The 19,050-nt window shown below is 38.7% G+C and overlaps 1 protein-coding gene across 2 annotated transcripts in view; it reads right to left on the reverse strand.

The window, feature by feature from the left end:
* ITPR2 (inositol 1,4,5-trisphosphate receptor type 2) overlaps positions 1-19,050 on the reverse strand; it is a 271,369-nt gene that overhangs the window by 82,592 nt on the left and 169,727 nt on the right. For both annotated transcript variants that reach the window (XM_082784800.1, XM_082784799.1), the window contains 2 exons: positions 1,513-1,621; positions 261-448 (listed from right to left, as the gene is read on the reverse strand). In XM_082784800.1, coding sequence (XP_082640926.1) covers positions 261-448; positions 1,513-1,621 — 297 coding nt within the window. The remainder of the gene's footprint in view (positions 1-260; positions 449-1,512; positions 1,622-19,050) is intronic.

A 19,050-nucleotide genomic window follows, 5' to 3' on the forward strand; every position in this document is an offset into this window, starting at 1 on the left:
ATCTGGATATAATGCTCATACGGTAAAGACCTGATTAAAAGAAGCACTGTACTCCCTAGAAAAGGACAGTTGAAAAATGCTTTCTTCTACTGAAGAGTCTACACTATGAGATACTGTATAATAACAGGGCTTATTTACATCTGCATTTTAAGAATACATTTTATAGGGATAAAATTCCTACAGAACTCACTGCAAGAATGTTCTTTTTATTTGTCTCCAGACTACAAAGCAACATGTGAATAAGTAAATGAAACAAGTACCTGTGTTTGTGTGTTTCCACCTTCAAGCAATGCAATACCAAGCAAAATGCCTTCTGAGAAAATTCTGTCATTTTTGGTGTTTACTATAACATCTATGACTAGTTCTGATGCACCTTCTTTATCCAGAAGGCACTGAATATCAAACATGGATACGCCAGACTTATCTGAGTCTTGTCCTGCAAATCCACCTGCAAATCAGACAAATAAATACTATGTTTGTTTCATGTGTATATGTGGAAACAAATCTATTAGTAAAAATCGCCTTATGCATACAGTAGCAATGTAATACATTTAATCTTGAAATTCTGTTTGGGACAAAATTCCCCTTGATACAAACAAGATTTTTGCGTGAAAGTACAGTGTTCAGCTCCAAGAATAAGGAATAAAACAAAACCCCAAACCGCTGTTCTAATATTCAGACAATAAAATCTGAAATAAAGTTGGAAACAACACTGCTTTGTCCACAGAACCCCCTTTTTAATTCCACTGTTGCATACACAAAAATTTGTATGATCAGTGGTCTAAAAACACTTTTAAATCTGTTTTTCAGTCACAGGTCCAATATGTACAAGGATTGCATACCAGTAAATTCATTCTAGTTATCAGTATGACCTTCTAGCTAAATGTTTTTGTCAGTCTAATTCCTAGACCAGCAACATCATGATGTTCTGTAAGGTGTGATTTTGAGGGATTTTGTATTAACTCATTAAATCAACCATCTTTTATTATTACAGATTATCTTTCCTGCTATACACGCATTTAAACAAATGTAACTGCGTCAACTACATCAGGAAAAATATGGTACTGTTTTAAACAAAGTAGTAACAACATTTTTTTTTCACTTCACTTTTTTTTTTTCTTCTTATTTTTTCATGTATTAATAAAGGATCTGGAATTTCAAAAAGTTGTTTGATTTCCAGAAACAGCAGTATATTTGTACAAATGTTGCATGCTTCGCTGTTTTCCTGGATGTGAATTTACTAGCAAATGGTGTTACCAATTGGAATTGAATTGAATGATTGATTGGGGGGTGGGTTAGTTCCTACTTCAGTGCTGCCAAATGCTCATCAGCCATCTGAGACAGGTGCATGCAACTTAAAAACAGGAAAAGTCTGATACTACCTCTCTTCTAACTGGTTACAGACTTGTTTGATTTATTTACTAGCTAAATCCCTGGAGCACTTCCAATGTGCCTTTTAGGAGAAATGGTGCTGCTAGTTTTGTTTCTCTTAAATGATGTGTGTTGATTTACCTCCCACTTGTGCAGTTTTGCTGTAGCTGGCAGACAGAGGCCCATTCACACCACTTCCATATTCTCCTTTGAAGTAGCGGTATAGGAGTATTTTCCTTAAATTGTTGCCCTGTAAGAGAAAGATAAAAATAGCAGAAGAAACTACAGTAGTGGCCAGTTTCTTTTGTTTGAAAAGCAAGCTGTTTAACATTGATACATAATTTATTAAGTCTTTGCTTTATAATTTTTAAGCATACAAATGGTAAAGTTGTCCAGAAAACAAGCATCTAATGGTCTTATCTAACAAATTTCATTGCAAGAATTCTAAGATACTGTTGTAAAAGCTTTCTTTGAAGTATATTTTAAACTTATTGATTATAAATCAAATACTTCTACCTCAATATTTTTTACTGGATATCTGGAATATGTAGATTTTGAAACACATTTTACAAAGAACTAATGCTCTGTAGTCTGTGCTCTCCCCTGCCATGGCAGTACTTTCTGTTTTCTGTATCTGAATAGTATCACTCCCTTTTCTCTGATCTCATATAATCCATCTGATCATCTGAAAGAAGCCACATCACATGAAATATTAAAACAGAGATATGACATTTGATAGAAGAGCTTAAAAAGCATTCTCTGTATCTCCTTGTTCCTTTACTTCCAAAACCACAACCAGTTAATATTTGCATGCAGCTCTCTGAAGAACTTCTCTTTCATTTTGCATATGTTCTGCAACACAAGACACACTGAATTAAGAGTGGGGGTACCAACTACTTGGCGTTTTCATTTTGCCTTTGGTCTCCTGGGAACACCTGCAGTCAACACTCAGCTTTATAGAGTCATCAGGTGACAATAACTGTAGGTGTATGCACAACCTAAGATTTTATTTTAAAAAAAGTATGGGCAAGGCCTCTGATGATTACCACAGAAGGAGAAAAATCATTCATTTCAACAGTTAGCAGAAAAATGAGACTACTTCTTCCTTACATTTACTCACCTACTGTCTTTAATGAAAAACAGGTCTTAAAAATATGTGCACCAGAAGCATTCTCAGTATTTACCAGCTCATCAGCACCTGCATGTTAGTGTGATCATCAACTTTTCAATTAATTCACCACCATTATCACCACAGGCACCAGGAACCAAGCAGCGGGGAAGTAAGTCCCAGAGATACCTCAGAAAGCACTATCCACACACATCTCTGTCAACTTAGCAGTATTTCCAAAGGCAGGCACATGCCACTTCATGGTTTCATTGCTTCACGTACCTCAAAAACAATGGGCTTGTCCACCTCAAACAGGTGTCAGAATGCAATATTCTGTATATGTAGGTTGACAATGCAAAACATTCTTTCCTAGTTCTCACATTCTGATGTTTTCATTTGATAATAGTCTATACAAAGTTCTCTCGATCAGCCAAGAAAATTGCAAGACCCATATTAAAAAAATCAAAAGCCATAAACACAATAGCTGCAAGAAAAATAAAAGCATCACCTACACATCTGCAGTGCCAAGGAATTTATTAGGTGAATTTTTCAGGTAAGCTTAAGCCAGCTGTGGTCTACATTACAGAGGAAGACCAAGAACCAGAAATCTCTGAGGACCACACATGGAGACAGATTCTTTCCCAGCCTAGTTTGCAATGGGGTTTAACCCTGCATGCATGGGCAAAATACACTAGGGTAGCTCATAAGAAATTTCAAGATTTCTAAGTGTGCCACCTTCTGCTCAACATCCTGTCCCTAGTCGTGACCTAACTTCAGTGTCTTACAGGAAAGTGAACCTCCCACATCTCATAAAGAAGCCAAACATATTACTGAAGAAGTGAGAAACATGGACTAAGAACAGGGATAAAGTCTTTTCAAACTCTCTCAGGTGTATATATCACAGAATCATGAAACCGTGTCATACAAATAGGATCAAAGAGGAGAAACTCTTCATAACACTGGACCAGGACCCAGAAATAGGCACTGCATTGAGACATGCTTTTAATAAGAAAGGCTGGTATTTGCCATACCATTGGCTTAACCACTAAGCTTGAGTCAACATCCTAAACCAGCAGTCTATGCAGTTTATTGTTGACTAACAGAGCACCATGGTAAATTATATAAACAGCCACAGTACGGTCATGGGAAGAAACACCAAAAACCATCTATATAGTGTTAAAAATAACACCCATGGTCACAAGTTTTATTGTTCAATCAAAACAGCCTTTATTTTATCAGGAAGAATGTTAAAGACCATGAAATAGCATTTGACTAATAACCTGAATGATATAGTGCTTGGGTCTTTTTGCCTGGTAAAAAGTAACATTTGGACATTTGGCATATCTCAGATCTTTTTTCCTGCCTTGCTACCTTCAAAGACAACAGGAGGAGCAGTAATAAGAATACATTTCTCCAGCTGGCTATGGAATGAGGAATCTTGCCCTGATTGTACCCAAACTAAGGCATGGACTTCATTTCTTGCTCCAAGTCTTCATTATAAGGATTCCTGCTCTCTCTCCCTCCCTTTGTCTCTCTCTCAACCTCCCGTGAATCCAGACAACACTTTCAGTTCTCAGAAGCCCGTCAAAAGTCAAGGGCATTGTGCTTGAAAAGCAGGAATGGAACCTCTGCTTTGCCTGACAGTTGTGTCAGAAATGCACCCTCAGTCTCAGCCCCACATTTGCAAGCTCCCTTGTGTTGACCTTGGGCAGCCATGCGACTTCCCCAAGTCATTAAGTTTCTTGTGAAATTTAGCTGCCACTACAAAGAGCGGAAACGGTTTTTCTGCAGCCCAGCAACATGTACTGGAGGTGAGGAATGCACAAATGCTTACACAATGTATCAGAAATGCGAGTCACCCCCAGTGCATGATGGCGTGAGGCACCATGCTAGAAAATGCTGAAAAGACCCTGCTCACAGAACATGTGCTGATACTGCTGGTGTGGGTGCCTGGGTATGCTTCTATGGGAATGGCAAAAAACACAGTAAAGAACTGCCCCATCAGGTGGATGAGACAAACTGCTACCAGGGCAAGCAAGACAGCCATGTCGCTGATGTCCTTGTAAACAATTTCCTAACTTAGTACACCCACAAAATTAACATTGCCCGAAAGCAAATGAGTGCAACAGTAGTATGAATAAGCAGTTTGCAGCAACCATTACTGACACTCACATTACTGAAGCAGAGGTCAAAAATAAAAGCACACTAGGCAGCACAGTGCTGCCTTCCCTTGACTATGTTTCTTCACACAACAGAAGTCCTGGTCTTCCAAGCTGAATCTCTCCCCTGCTGGCTACAATAAACTTTTCTTTATACCTCTTATTAGGGTATGGAAATGGTATGTAAACATTACTCAGCTGACTGCAATTCTTCTATAATAGCTAGAACATTGTATAGCCCTGAAAAAAAAAAACACAATGAAACATAACAGTCTTATTGTTACACATGAATACCACGGCATTGTCTCTAACAAAAGCTAGGATAAAGACTGAGGACACAAGAAAGCAACAACTGGTTATTGTTGCAGTTTAAAATAGCTAGGGATTGACAAACAAAAGTTTCCAATAGGGAAAAATTACTCCAATAGGAACACGTAGACACAAACAAGTTACGTTTTTCTCAGTCCATATTTCATTATACTAGTTGGTCTTTAAACTTTATACAGTCCCCTGTATAACTGTGCCAGAATTATTTGTCCTGCCTCATACAACTTGCAGACTGCATAAGGAATTTGAATGATACGTTATAGTCTGTGATCTCTATAGGTCTGGGGAGATCTATGGTCTATAGGTCTGGTCTATAGGTCTGGGGATCTCTTCTGGTTTTCACTTACATTAAAATAATGAGGTGGAAATGTTCAAATCAGTGACAACACAGAAAAGGCAGTCATGTCCAACAAATATTTCTCTTACACAGTGGATGATGTGACTATATTCCTGTATTAATCCAGGTGGATGCATGAACGTTAGGCACATTAAATCTTCAGATTTCAATAACTTGTAGCCAAATATTACAGAGGAGCTGAACAAAAATTACAGAGGAACAGAAACAAAATCACAGAGAACTAAGAGAAATCTAGTGTGCCATGACACTCTTAGAAAATGTAATCAGGATGACCTAGATAAAATATAAACTGTGAGTTTGGTATCAATTCTGGGCAAAACAAAGGAATGGATGATTTTGAGCTCCATTAACACATAATTAAAGCAAGGTACTATAAATCAGCAGTAGTTATAATATCATGTCATAATAATTGCCTCACTATGAGTTTAAGAGAAATAGACCTTTTCCAACTTCTGTTGATTATCTTCTGTGTTTTTGCTCATGGTGAAAATATCACTCTGGTGACATCTGATAAAGTGCTGGTGTGACACAATCCTGTAAGGCCAATTTTTTTATTGAAAAATTACAGTGCTATAGCCCCACAATGATACGTACTAAATGCATTAACAGCTATGACAGAATTCAATTTGCAACTTAAAGCAAGAAAACATAAACTAGTGCACAGACTTAAGTTGAGCCAGGGGAGTTTTAGGTTAGATGTTAGGAAGAACTTCTTCACTGAAAGGGTTGTGAGGCATTGGAACAGGCTGCCCAGGGAAGTGGTGGAGTCACCATCCCTGGAAGTCTTCAAAAGACGTTTAGATGTAGAGCTTAGGGATATGGTTTAGTGGGGACTGTTAGCGTTAGGTCAGAGGTTGGACTCGATGATCTTGAGGTCTCTTCCAACCTAGAAATTCTGTGATTCTGTGATTCTGTGACTTGTAATGGGCAACTCAGAAAATATTTATTGTCTGCTTGATTTTTATTTTTGAATCAAATGGGAGAATATAGAATATAATCCTTAAAAGCTTTTTCAAAGGACACAAAAAGAAAACTCGGATGAGGTCAGGTCACTGATAAACAGTTTAGGCATCATTCATTAAACTGAGTAGAAGTAAACAATGTGAGTCTCACAATGTCCAGATCTTTTTATGTCTAGTTACAAATATAGTGACAATAGAATAAAGAGCATCATAAAATATAAGACTCTTCTCTAGGAGGATATGACTCTAAGGAAGAACTGAAGTCTTTGGACAAAAATCAGCAGAATGATATCTCCCAAAATCACATGATTCTGGCAATTACAACCAGAGCTATTGAGAAGGATTTGTGAAACTACCTTACTTCTCTACATGCAGAGGCATGTTACTGTAGGAATTCTGCATCAAAAGAAGAATGCTGACAAACTGGATTAGGTTTGGAGAAGCTCTACAAGAGAGATTAGAAAATAATACATGCCTTCTCATCAGAAATTCAAGGCTTTCAATCTACTGAGCTTATCAGTCTATATATGAACTACATGAACTCTGTTTCTGACTATCTGCATGAGAAATCTGATAATGGATGACTTCAGCCTACAAGATAAAGGTGTAAGATGCAATGGTGAGAAGCTAGTAAAGAGGTAGAAAGGGCTGATTTTTTCCATTTGTGGGTTACTATTGTCCGTCCTCCCCATCCCCCAATCCCCCCCATCCTCCTTCCTGCAAGAGTAAATGCATTTAGCTATTGGAACATCTTATGAAGAGGTGTGATAGAGTCTCTATTGCTCACAGTTACTAAATCATGACTGGGTGGGTTCCCAGACAGAGACTATTTGAAGATCTTGTGGTCTACATTAGGAGAACAAGCTGGGTGACAAAAAATATGTCATTCACATAATCTATGAAGATAACATGCCACCTTTTCCTGTAGTAAATATAGATGAGGTTGGAAGCCTGACTTTCTATGAAGATTGTTTAAAAAAACCACCTACATGTTTCTTCTCATCATTTATAAATGAAATTTCTGTTTTGCTTGATCTGAGTGTCTGCTGTGGGATGATTTTTTGTTGTTTTTTGCCCATTTTTATACTACTTTGTTCCTTTATTTCCTTTGGCAATGAAATACAGTAAGGGGAAGGATGAGGAAGATGACATAGACATCATCTCAGCTCCAAAACGGATCAACGGGCATACAGCTACCATGTGCACAGTGTTACACAAGCATGTGCTTAGAACAGAACCTTGCAGTCTGAACTCCTCCTATAACCTCAAAGTAGAAATATGCTGTCTTCATGACGCCAGCAACTTCCAGGGGGCTTATGGGGTTGGGGAGGTTGTTTGCTTTGGGCGTTGTTTGTTTGTTTTTACACAGAGTGAGCATTTTCCTAGTTTTGATCTTTTATAGCAATATCTTACAACAACCAACTGATAGTTGAAACTGATATATTTTCACCAATAAAATATGACACCCAAGAGAAGAGTTACTTGTACACTGGGGCATTTATTCACTCTTAGGAAAAAGCACTTTAAAAAATGAGGTTAGGTCCAGCTGGTGTCCAGCTTTGCTTCCACTAAAATCAATGGGAGCTTTGCCAGCAACTTCAGTAGGAGAAGGAATAGACACGTACTTTGCCTGGCAAAAGTTGTTATACAACTTTACAAAAGGGGGAAAAAAAATGTGCCAGACTTCATGACACAGTTCTCCTAGGAGAGCAGAACTGGCCACCCACACCTCTCAGCTGTCTCTCATTAGGCAGAGACGCCCCACATTTTAAATGTGCCATTGTTCAATACTACACAAATCTGGTATTAATCCCACTTGTCTTAATACAACTTGCCTACATCACAAATGCTAACTGATAAACCCAGGGTTGTAACTAGTGCAGAGATACATTGACAGGGTCAGATAAAAAGAAGAACCACAAGCATGACCTTTCTCTAAACCACGCTACAGTGGTTTAAAAAAGTAGTTGTTTTTTTTTTTTCCATCTTTCAGTTGTCCTTTGCAATTCCAGGTTCCACATAAAGCTGGAAGCTGAAGTGCCAGAATATTGCAAAACAAATGCTATTGCCAGTCTATTTTAAACATGGATAGTGAAAAGAATACTGGATACATTGCAGGAAAACCATTTATTGCCTGGTAACTGTCCAATTTTGCAACCTGAAGAAGCTCAGGAAAATGGCATATTAAAAGAAAGATTATTTTTTTGGCAGTATCTCTAAAAAGTGTCTCCACTATGAATACAGCAGTAGATGAAAACAGTTTGGATTAGTGAAAACCTCAGCATTGGCACATTCTGATTTAGATTTTTTTTAAATTCAGTTTAATTTTGTGTAAGATTTTTCTACTGGGCCATAAAATATTAACTGTCAAATGTTTATTTTGTTGTCCAAATATACGATCTCTAAATACAGTCATAACGTTTATAAACATGGAACAAGTCTTTGTTATAGCCAAGTATTTCTGTTAATATCTCTCACTTTTTCTGTTGCTCATTTGGTTACATGGTTTCCATCTGTGGTCATAATGTGCAAAACTGATAGTTTTTGCACGTATGTATTTTTTCCTTTGCAACGTTGTCTTGTACAAGACAAAGCATTGAGGCATACAATAAACCAAGTTCTCCACCACTGAAAGAAAGCAATGTAAGATTTGACTGTGATTATTCAGAAGCATTAATGACTGTAGCATCAATAATGTACTGCAGAAAAAGACCAAATCTGAAAAGCATAATTTTCAAAGACTAAAATTATCTAACTCTTGCAGAGGGCAAACTTTCAAAGTGATGCACAGGGAGTTATGCACCTATTATTTGTTAACAGGATTTCTGTGTGGAACTCTCCATGCTCTCCAAGGAAAATTTACCCCCAAATGTCCTAATGTAACTATTTACAAACACAGACACTTAATTTCCAGATGCATACTTAAGAATACTACGGTGCTTTGATGTTTTAAGAGCAATTTGAAATAGGTAGCTAGAGAAAAATAATAAAAGTGGCCAAAAAGTACTTTCATTACATTATTTTGTTTCACTGTGTTGCTATTGTGTTGAACTACAAAGACAAAGCACTACAGATACCTGATTTACTAGATAAGGCGTGCATTGCAGACATACTGCCTATCCTATTTGAATTAGGTATGCTATCTACACATTTGCTAAAACAGGTTATCAGGATTATTTTTTAATTCAGATTACCAGGCCTCTTGAATGCTTTCAGTGGACTTGCTATTAGTTTTTGATCCATTAAACACCAAATGACTACCTTCTGGTTTGGGGTTTTATTGTGGATATGCCATTGACAAGTATCACCTTCTTGGATATACACAAATGCTCCCAGTTAATCCTATTCACTTTGCAAGGGCTGCTCCGTATGTAACTTTTTAATTATTATTAATAATAATTAATATTAAAAGGAACCAATTCTCAGCATTTACTACCTTAAAAAATCTCCTGCTCTCCTCTGCACTGGTGCAGTCTCACCTCAAGTACTGTGTACAACTTTGGACACCACTATATAAGGCCATAAAACTATTAGTGTCCAAAGGAGGGTTACAAATGTGGTGAAGGGTGTAGAGGGCAAGACGTATGAGGAGCACTTGAGGTCCCTTGGTTTGTTCAGCCCAGAGCAGAGCAGGCTGAGGAGAGGGCTCATGGCGGCCTGCAGCTCCCTCACGAGGGGAGCGGAGGGGCAGGCGCTGAGCTCTGCTCCCTGGGGACAGCGACAGGACCCAAGGGAACGGCATGGAGTTGGGACAGGAGAGGGTCAGGCTGGGGGTTAGGGAAAGGTTCTGCACCCAGAGGGTGGTCAGGCACTGGGATAGGTTCCCCAGGGCAGTGGTCACGGCACTGAGCCTGCTGGAGTTCAAGAAGCATTTGGACAATGCACTCAGACATGGGGTCTGGTTTTGGGTGGTCCTGTGTGGAGCCAGGAGTTGGACTTCATGATCCTTGTGGGTCCCTTCCAACTCGGGATACTCTATGATTCTACAAAAATAATCATGAGATGGGTGTCTTGTCTCAAAACAATCCCAAGACCTTACCAAAAACAACCATTTTTCCTCCAAGGCCACTCATTCCTGCCTGAATACTACAACACCCAGTACATGTAATTGCCAGAATCTCTCGTACAATTTACAGCTGCGCTTTTGACAGTGATCATCAACCTTAGCTATATAGATCCCTAGAAGTGCTGTTTTCTTGAACTTTAGGCATTAAGGAGAAATCCAAGTGAGCGTGTGCATGCATGTCTGCCTCTAAGTACACTTGCATTTTTAGGTGCCTAAAGACTGTACAAAAATAGGCCTTAAACAGTGTAACAGGAAAGATCTGAAATGACTTTAACTTCTTGAAAGGCCAACATACAAAGGCGGGCCAAGGGAGTTTGCAATACTACAGTTCAGCACCGACCGAAGCCACTGCAAAGGAAAACAGCTGGACAAAGCAGATTTAGGCAGCTCTTATCCAAGAAGCAAAACTGAAGCAGCTAAAGGAAGTCTACCTTGGGGCAGTTCAGGACAGCAGCAATATTTAAACAGCCAATGTTATCAACAGTATATGGAAACACAGCCTTAGCATCCACCTTGCTGGAAAATGAGCACACATTAACTCAAAAGAATAGCCTGGATGGGGTCAAGATACATTATGAGATGGCCTAAGTGCTATTTGCAATGATAGGCAGATTCTCCCTTTGCTCTATACTGCACAGCATGGCAAAGAAAACAAAATATCTTCCTCCATTTTTATGCTGAAGAGAACAATTCCCACCTCAAGCAAAGCCAGCTACTGCCCTGATGGTACTCTCTCTCAAAAAACAGGAGGTATTTCAGACAAACAAAAAAGTAAAGCTAAGTTAGACACAATACAAATCTAGCCCTTGGTCTTTATTAGCTATCCATCTTGACAGGGATGATTTGAAAATATTTTAATTAATTCAATGTTCTCTGGTTTAAAAGAATAAAAAAAAAAACAACACCTTAGTAGTTGGAACAATTTTCCAGTAACCTTAATCGGGAATTTTCTTTAATTGTTAATTCTCCAATTGTATTATCCTTTTCATGATGGCTGGCACTTTAACTTCAACACCTAGAATTGTGTGCTTGTATGAAAATTCTGTTTAGCATAAAAAACAAACAAACAAACAAAAACTATACACACAGACACACTAAGATTTTGGGTGCTCCAGGTTCCAGGAAAAGTACATGAAAATGTGAAATCTGTGTGGCAAAAAACAGAGGACTAAAAGAACAAAAACTAAAAACAAACAAACAAACAAACAAACAAAAAACACAATATGCTGTTGTGTTTTTGATCATTAAGAAACCAAACCAAAGTAGTTTCATTTTTAGGAGCCTGACTCATGACTTCAATTGCCAGAGGAGGTAAATATCAGGTAAATATTAAGCAACCTTCTTCAGCAGATTTGTTGATTCTATGTGCTAGGAGGAGCTCAGATCCTTACTTCTAACTCTCAGCAAGAACACAGTCACTGACACTTAGCTATAGTAACGCACCACATCTCTTCTTCCTCATTCAGCGGCTCAGCAAATCTGTGTATCCACTGTCAGCAAAGGAGCCCAAGTAACTATGAATTAATGATGATCCAGAATTATGAAATAAGGCCAGCCCAGAAGGGAAAGACCCCTTCAGAAAGTATTAGAAATGGCAATCTCACAAGTAAAATGAACTTCTTTAAGATCTGAGCTCTGTTGCTGTTCTGGCAAAGGCTGTGCTTCCACGTGGAAGAATTGGACTCTATGATGACCTCAACACTGAAATCCTTGGGAGGCCGGAAAAAAGCATTTGGCAAATTTATTCTCCAGGAACAAAGACTGATTTGCCCTTCTTGATTCAGACACTATGCTAGCCTAACGTACTTCAACTCCCATTAATGCTATTAACATATTAAGCACCTGTACAGGGGCAATCAGGGTATACTTGTGCTTTTACCTGTGGATTCACAAAACTGCAGTGACTGGATGCTGGAATTGGTCTTTCTTGGCATATCTAAAGTTCTTTAATAGAACTTCCCTTCCAAAGGACAAATGTTCTGATTTTTGAAGGCATCTTTTACTAGGAAAAACTCTTTCAAAGCAGTTCTCAATCTTCCCTTTTAAATTAGAGGCCAATATTAGCCTTTCTACTCTTGGAGTCTAAGATTTCATCAGTTCAAACAAATAGACCTAATAGCATCCTTTGAAGAGTGCTATGGAAATAATTCTGACTTTGCGTAACACTGCAGCAGAAGTTTCATAAACCATTTCTATTAGCCAAAGCTGCTGAATGAAACTGAAACATTGTTAACAGAGTAACATTTTGGTTTTAATAACTTTCAGAGGTGTATTAGCTGTCATGATAGATTTCAATAGCTTCTTAGCTGTCTTTTTATTTTAGGAGCAACAGCAATTTCTAAATGCTAAGTTTCACAAGATCAGGGAAAAAGTTCTCTTCCAGTTTGAACAGAAAAAAAGACACATTCAAGCACCTCTAGAACTGGTTGAAAAACATGACCAAATTTGCTCAAAATTAAATCAGCTGTTCAAAGTTAGAGAAGACAAAGAGACACATTTTCATGAGACCGTCGCAGCTTTTTACATTCCCACTACTAAAAGACAGATTCATGTTTATATAAAATTAAATATGCAAGCTGTTCACCCATAATATTAAATTGCCCCTTTATATTTAATATTTGTTAAAATTGCTGAGTTATTTATGACAGAGATAAGACTGCTGCACATGTGCAGTAGCTGTTTCATCATAATATATTTTAGTATACATTTATTATGAAGGTCTTGCCATTATAGTGCCTAAATTTCTATTGCTTCCAAGGAGAAATATATTAACACTGGAACGTTCCTACATGCACAGCAGGTAGCTATGGAAATAGAAAGTCATATGCTTCTTTAGTGCTGTTAAGTAAAGCATACATTGAAGATGAGCCTGGAGAAAACCTGCTCTGGAGGTCCTGTAACTGTTTGCAATTTTTTCTACTGTGTTTCAAGAGTGCTGATATCCTCACTAATGACATCTGTCTGACAAATGGCATGCAACATCCCAACATTAGAACTCAATGGCATTATGAAAACCAAGACGAACTTAACCGTTCCAATGTCTAGAAATTAGACTATACGTGCCTATCAACAAATTAGTGTTTCAAATTAATTACAAAACAAAATTCACCAGCAATCTTAGGGGCTACATAATTCACAGTTTAGTGATTTCTGTGATTTCAGTTTTCTGATTATTAGTAAAACAAAACAAAACCCTCTATCCTGAATGCAGTATTGCTGGTGCACTTAATTAGTATATCTCTGTGAAGACCTCAATAAAGTTTGAATGGGGTGGGAAACAGTATAAACAAAATTAGTGCCTTAAATTAGGTCAATGGTATATATAGCTTTATCTGAAGTTCTGTGTCTACAGCAGGTTGCTATCTTCCAGCAGGCTCAGAGAAGTGCTGGGAGCACAGATATATCTGTCATATTAAAGATTGAGATTGCTCACATTGGAAAAGAGATGAAAAGATGTGATAGTACAGCAAAGTATGAGTGGTAAGTGGTCAGGAATTCCTGTTGCCTCTCTCACACAGGATGGGGCCTTTAGCGGCATCCAGAGATGGTCAATGAAAAAGTGATAAAGAAATACTTTTAACCCACACATAATTAGATGGCAGAACTTATTACCATGGGAAGTCACCGAGACCAAGAATTCAGCAAGACTCAAGGAGAATGTGGGCATTCCTACAGACAACAAGCAAAACCAATTACAATAGAAATGTTAAAAAAAAACAACTATGGGAAAGAAGACAAAATCTCATGCTTTAGGGGCCACAGATTTATGATCTTACTGTTAAGGACTATCCCAAGACTTCAGGAAGAATAGAAAACTTCAATTCTGCCTACAGTGGGGATTCTTAGACCTTCTTCTGAAGCATCTGGTGATGGCCACACAGAGAGACAGAACTCTAATCCCCTGGTCTGATCTTCTTTGGCAATCCTCATGTGTTTAAAAGAGAACATGAAGTATAACAAGTCTATTTGTACTGGATCCAAGAACTAGTGCAGTGCACTGTAGATTCAAGAGAAGAACTGTTTTTATTAAATCTCCAATGAGGAGACACCCAGAGCAGAACGTTACAGTGACCCAAAACACTGTCTGAAACTCTACATTGTACAGGAGAAAAAAAAAAAAAAAAGAATTGCCATTCAATAGAGTACATTAACGATGAAATCCTCACACGTAAAATGTCTGCATTTCATCTCTCAGTCTTCATCTTTGCTTAGGAACATAATACTGCTGTATACAAAAACAACGACAGGTAGAAGCCACTTCAGCTTTTGAACAAAAGGCAGCTTCTTAGAGAGAAGCTCTAGGCTCCTCTCTTCGGTGAGACGTTGTACAGGAGTTGACCTGGGTACCCATGTTCATTTGCTCAGCCAGGTAACTCTTCAGATTTGTCCTTCTACCACCCACAGCTCATTTTTCTGCTCTTGTAGTAACAACGTCCAAAATACTTCATCTTCTTAGACACTAAAGAATGCCTTTGCATGGCAGAGACAGCCAGAGTATCAGACATCTCAGTACTGATGACAGCCTATGAACACCAGATCCCTTATTTAGCCCTAAATAACACTGCCCAGAATGTCACCATTATTTAGTCCCTTTGATTAATTACAAATTTGCAATGACTTTGTTACATAAATTGGTTTCCTATACATATTAAGTGCCTTTCTATCTCCCTGTGACTCCACTTTTTCATGAAATGTCTTTTTGGCTGCTAAGGATCGAATGTCACTTAGGCAGATGCCTCTGCCTACACACCTAATGTCATTTTCTGACCTAAAATTAACCATATGTAGGAAGAATTATTAGTATTCAAACTGTGGCACCCAGAGCTGCCAAGACTCAGCCAAAAGCCTGACAGATTTATATGGTGCAGAAGGCACAATGTACAAGACTGGGAGAGGGTCTGGATTTTGTCTCTCCTGTTTTGCTGTCTTCCATCTTTTTTCTTCCTTCTTGTCCCCTCTGAATTTGCCTTTTTCCTCCCTGCCCACTGGCTATACCAATGTCATGTTATAATACCACACATGTGACACTTGATGTGTAGCTTCTTCCCCTCAGTAACTGGTAATCATGCCATCTTGTTTCATAAAACAGCTCTGCAGGGGATTGGAAAAGGGCAAGTGAGTATTTGAGAAAGAAGCATCTGGCTATTAGCTGGACTTGTTCTTCAGCTTTCACATTCAAATCACTAAGTTCAAATAATAAAAAGAAGCACACTTGATGATTCATTATAGCAAAAACATTGGAACTGACAGAACAGACCAAGATAAAGCAAAACGATGTCAAAAAAGGACATGACAAGCTCAAGGTGGCAGGTGAAAAGAAGTTCCAAGCATTTCATTCAGTTTTATCTAGAATTTTGCTCATGCTCTGGTATATGCAGGTAAGTACCTCTGACAAAAGTAAACATACATTATAGATTAGAACAGGAATAAATCGTCAGTGAACAAGCACCTTACAAAGATTCTTCAATGAATATATATTTTGCAAATCAACGAGAAGATGGGGAAGGAGTCTTTGGAGTCTAATTCTGGAGCACATTCACTCAATGGAAATCAAAGGAAACAGAGTACACTGAGTATATGACGGAAGACCTTGATGAAGAGGTGCTGTCTTAAACTCTATATTATGATGATTCTTCAGTGGTGAAGTACAAAGTAGAAACAATTTGGAATTTCCTTGCTATGAAGCCCTTAACATTTTCAGTGTGAGACAGGTTTAATCTGAATAGGTGTGGGTAACAGAATTATTTTTATTGGTAAAGGCTTTTTGTATTGCCCTCTACAGCAGAATGCAGAGGCTCAAACTGCTAATTAAATATGAAATACTATTAAAAAAAAAAAAAAAAAAAAAAAAAGCTGAGCCAGTCTTTCTTTAGAAGTACCTGATGTTTAAGAAACAGTAAATTGAGTCAGTATCCGGGAAGGTGCGTGCTCTGACCTATGTGAGATGGCAGACCGGGTACTGTGTATAGGCGAGACAGTTACCATGGCTACCTCACTGCTTTAGGTGCAGAAGCTAAACATTACAAACAACTTTGCAGCATTAGGCTACTGGCCTCGTAAGAGCTCTGCAAAATGACAATGAATTCTGAGATAACCATTATGATCTGTTTATTAACACACAAGTATAAATTTTATATTGTAACGTAAAAGAAAAAAGCAGGGCTGGGAGGAATTGTCAGATCTTGCTGGCCTGATTCCTGAGGGATGCCATGCAGGCACTTACCTGCATATACGAGCACTGAGCTTGCACTGATGATGAAGGGAAGTGCAGGTAGGTGCCTTGTCCGAGAACACTGTCCTCCTGCCTCAAGTTTTACCCAGATTAGGGCTCCACGTTGGAGCCAACACAATGCAGGCATAAGTAAAGGCAGCCATAGTTAAAATAACTTGATTATTGATTAGAAAAGGCTTTCTCTGGGAGCATGTTACTCTAAACACCTGCCATAGGGTTTATGGTATCACACACGCTGACAACAGTAAAGGACAGCTATTTCACATTGAATGTTATACTGCGTTCCCACATCCTTCACAGATCACTGGGTCTTTGTGGGAAGATGCTAAATGCTCCTGTTGGGCAGCAGGCTGCATGCCTCCTGACTGCCTTTGGGAGTCAAGCAATGCCACGGGTATCTTAGCTGGACAAGCATGGCTTCACCACTGCAAGCCCACCTCTTGGCCTAAATACCACTCCACCTAGCAGGCAGCAACTCAATAGAGAAAGAAAATCGTCATCTTACCTCTATGCCTAAGAGTAGCAAAGGATATTCACCCCTGCCCACACAACTATCTGATCTATTGATCAACCAGCCAGCCCTTTTCCAGACAGTGAGCGCACCTGTTTCCTCCCTCACCTAGAGCAAAGATTCACAGGAAACCATCTGAGAAACTTTCTCCTGCTTTTGGTATTGAATTGTACACAAAAACAATTCAGGCACAGGTGAGGCCAGTGTAATGTTTCAGGGGATGAAAAATCCATCTCAAGGAGACTTATGGTAATACGAACTATTTCACAGCTGAGAGCTCACATGGATTGAACACAGTTCTTATAGTTGGTACTTACATCACTAATTAAGATGTTTCTCAACAAGATTACAGATGTAATTATTGCAAAACTAATAGCCAAACCCTTTCATAAGGCATGGCTGCTAAAAGACAACATGTCAGAGTGGCTGCTAGTTAAAAGCTAAGAAGTACACAGAGAAGTTTGAGAATATGAGACAGAAGTTTCTGTCTCATATTCAGACAGGTGTGCCTGTCAGGTACGTTCAGCTCAGAAGATTCATTTGTGCAGATGTGCACAGCTAGAATGTTTCATAATCAAATGACATGCATTCCTCCCACCCTCCCACTTCTTACAGTCCCCTCTAGCAGGGCAAAGTGGACTCCTTCCACACTTTGTCCAAAGTATTTGGCAGCCAGTGTGTTTCTGTATTGTAACGCTATATTTTGCACTGAAGGCACCCTAAGGTTATGCTAGGACAGAATGATCTTTCAGCCTCAGAGGCATGTACTGTGCAAATGCAAAAGGCTCACAAACAAAACTAAACTCTTCATCAAAATGACTGATACCCTAGATCTGCACCACAAGAAAACACTTTTTTTTTTTTTTTTTAATATCAGTCTTTCTGTGTGTCGGTAATTATAAGAAAGAGTAATACAGATCATATAAATGCTAAAGTAACTGATTCTACCTGCAAGCTAAGTAGGCAGATTTGAAAGTAGCACAGCACCATCAGCCCACTTAGATTACCTGATAGCTGGGTAGGTGCTTAGGTCCCTACACAGAGCTATTAACAAACATAACCGTTGGTTTTGCTTTCCCCATCCACATTTGTACTACAACTACCTTCGTTTTGTAACAGTGAGAAGCAATTACTAGGAAACCTCTACACCAAAAAAGATGACCGGTTTCTTGGTGAGCAGCAGTAAAAATGTCCTAGTTGGTTGTGAGTGATGCTTTTTACACTGCTCACTTAACACAAAGGAGGGGAATCCAGTCACCAGCCCCCAGTGAACACTGAACAGACAGTGCTAGCAGCAAGGATAATAGGAGAGTGTGGCCAGAGGGATCCTATCATGACTCTCATATCAATAGAAATCGTTTCATTTGCTACAATGGGACTTGGATCAGGTGCCAAGGTTAGCACTTCACAATTCCCTGATCTGCTGCTCCCACCAGCACAGCTCGACAATCTAATCCTGCATGTCTGTTTTTGCATGGTTACACTCCATGAAGGATACAAAAAAAAAAAAAACAAAAAACCCACAAGCAACCTCAGTTAATATATTAAAGAGAGGAATTAGTAAAGTAGGTAAGAAAAGGAAGCGAGGAATTTAAAAGTAACATTTTCAATTTGGTATTTTCCCCTCTAACAATGTTCCTGTCTATTTTGAGTAAACAACCAACCAAAAGCAGCCTGTAGGTGACTACGGCTATAATTATAGTAATATTAATCCTAGCATCAAGATAGAAGGAAAGCAAGGTACCTAAAAATGCAAATGAAAGCTTTGCCTGTAAAAGAGACTGTGCTGCACCTCTAAAACCATCACGTAACACCGCTGTATGAGTTCTAAGAAGTGCCATCTGATTTTCTGGATTCTGCCAGTGCTACAGTTTAACATCAAAGAGAGTATTTAAAAATATTTCATTATGTGCTGTTGGCTGAGATTTGTTGCTATTCTTTGCCCTTCTAATGAAA

Source organism: Aythya marila, assembly GCF_965140915.1.
Source record: "Aythya marila genome assembly, chromosome: 1".
Lineage (NCBI taxonomy): Eukaryota > Metazoa > Chordata > Aves > Anseriformes > Anatidae > Aythya > Aythya marila.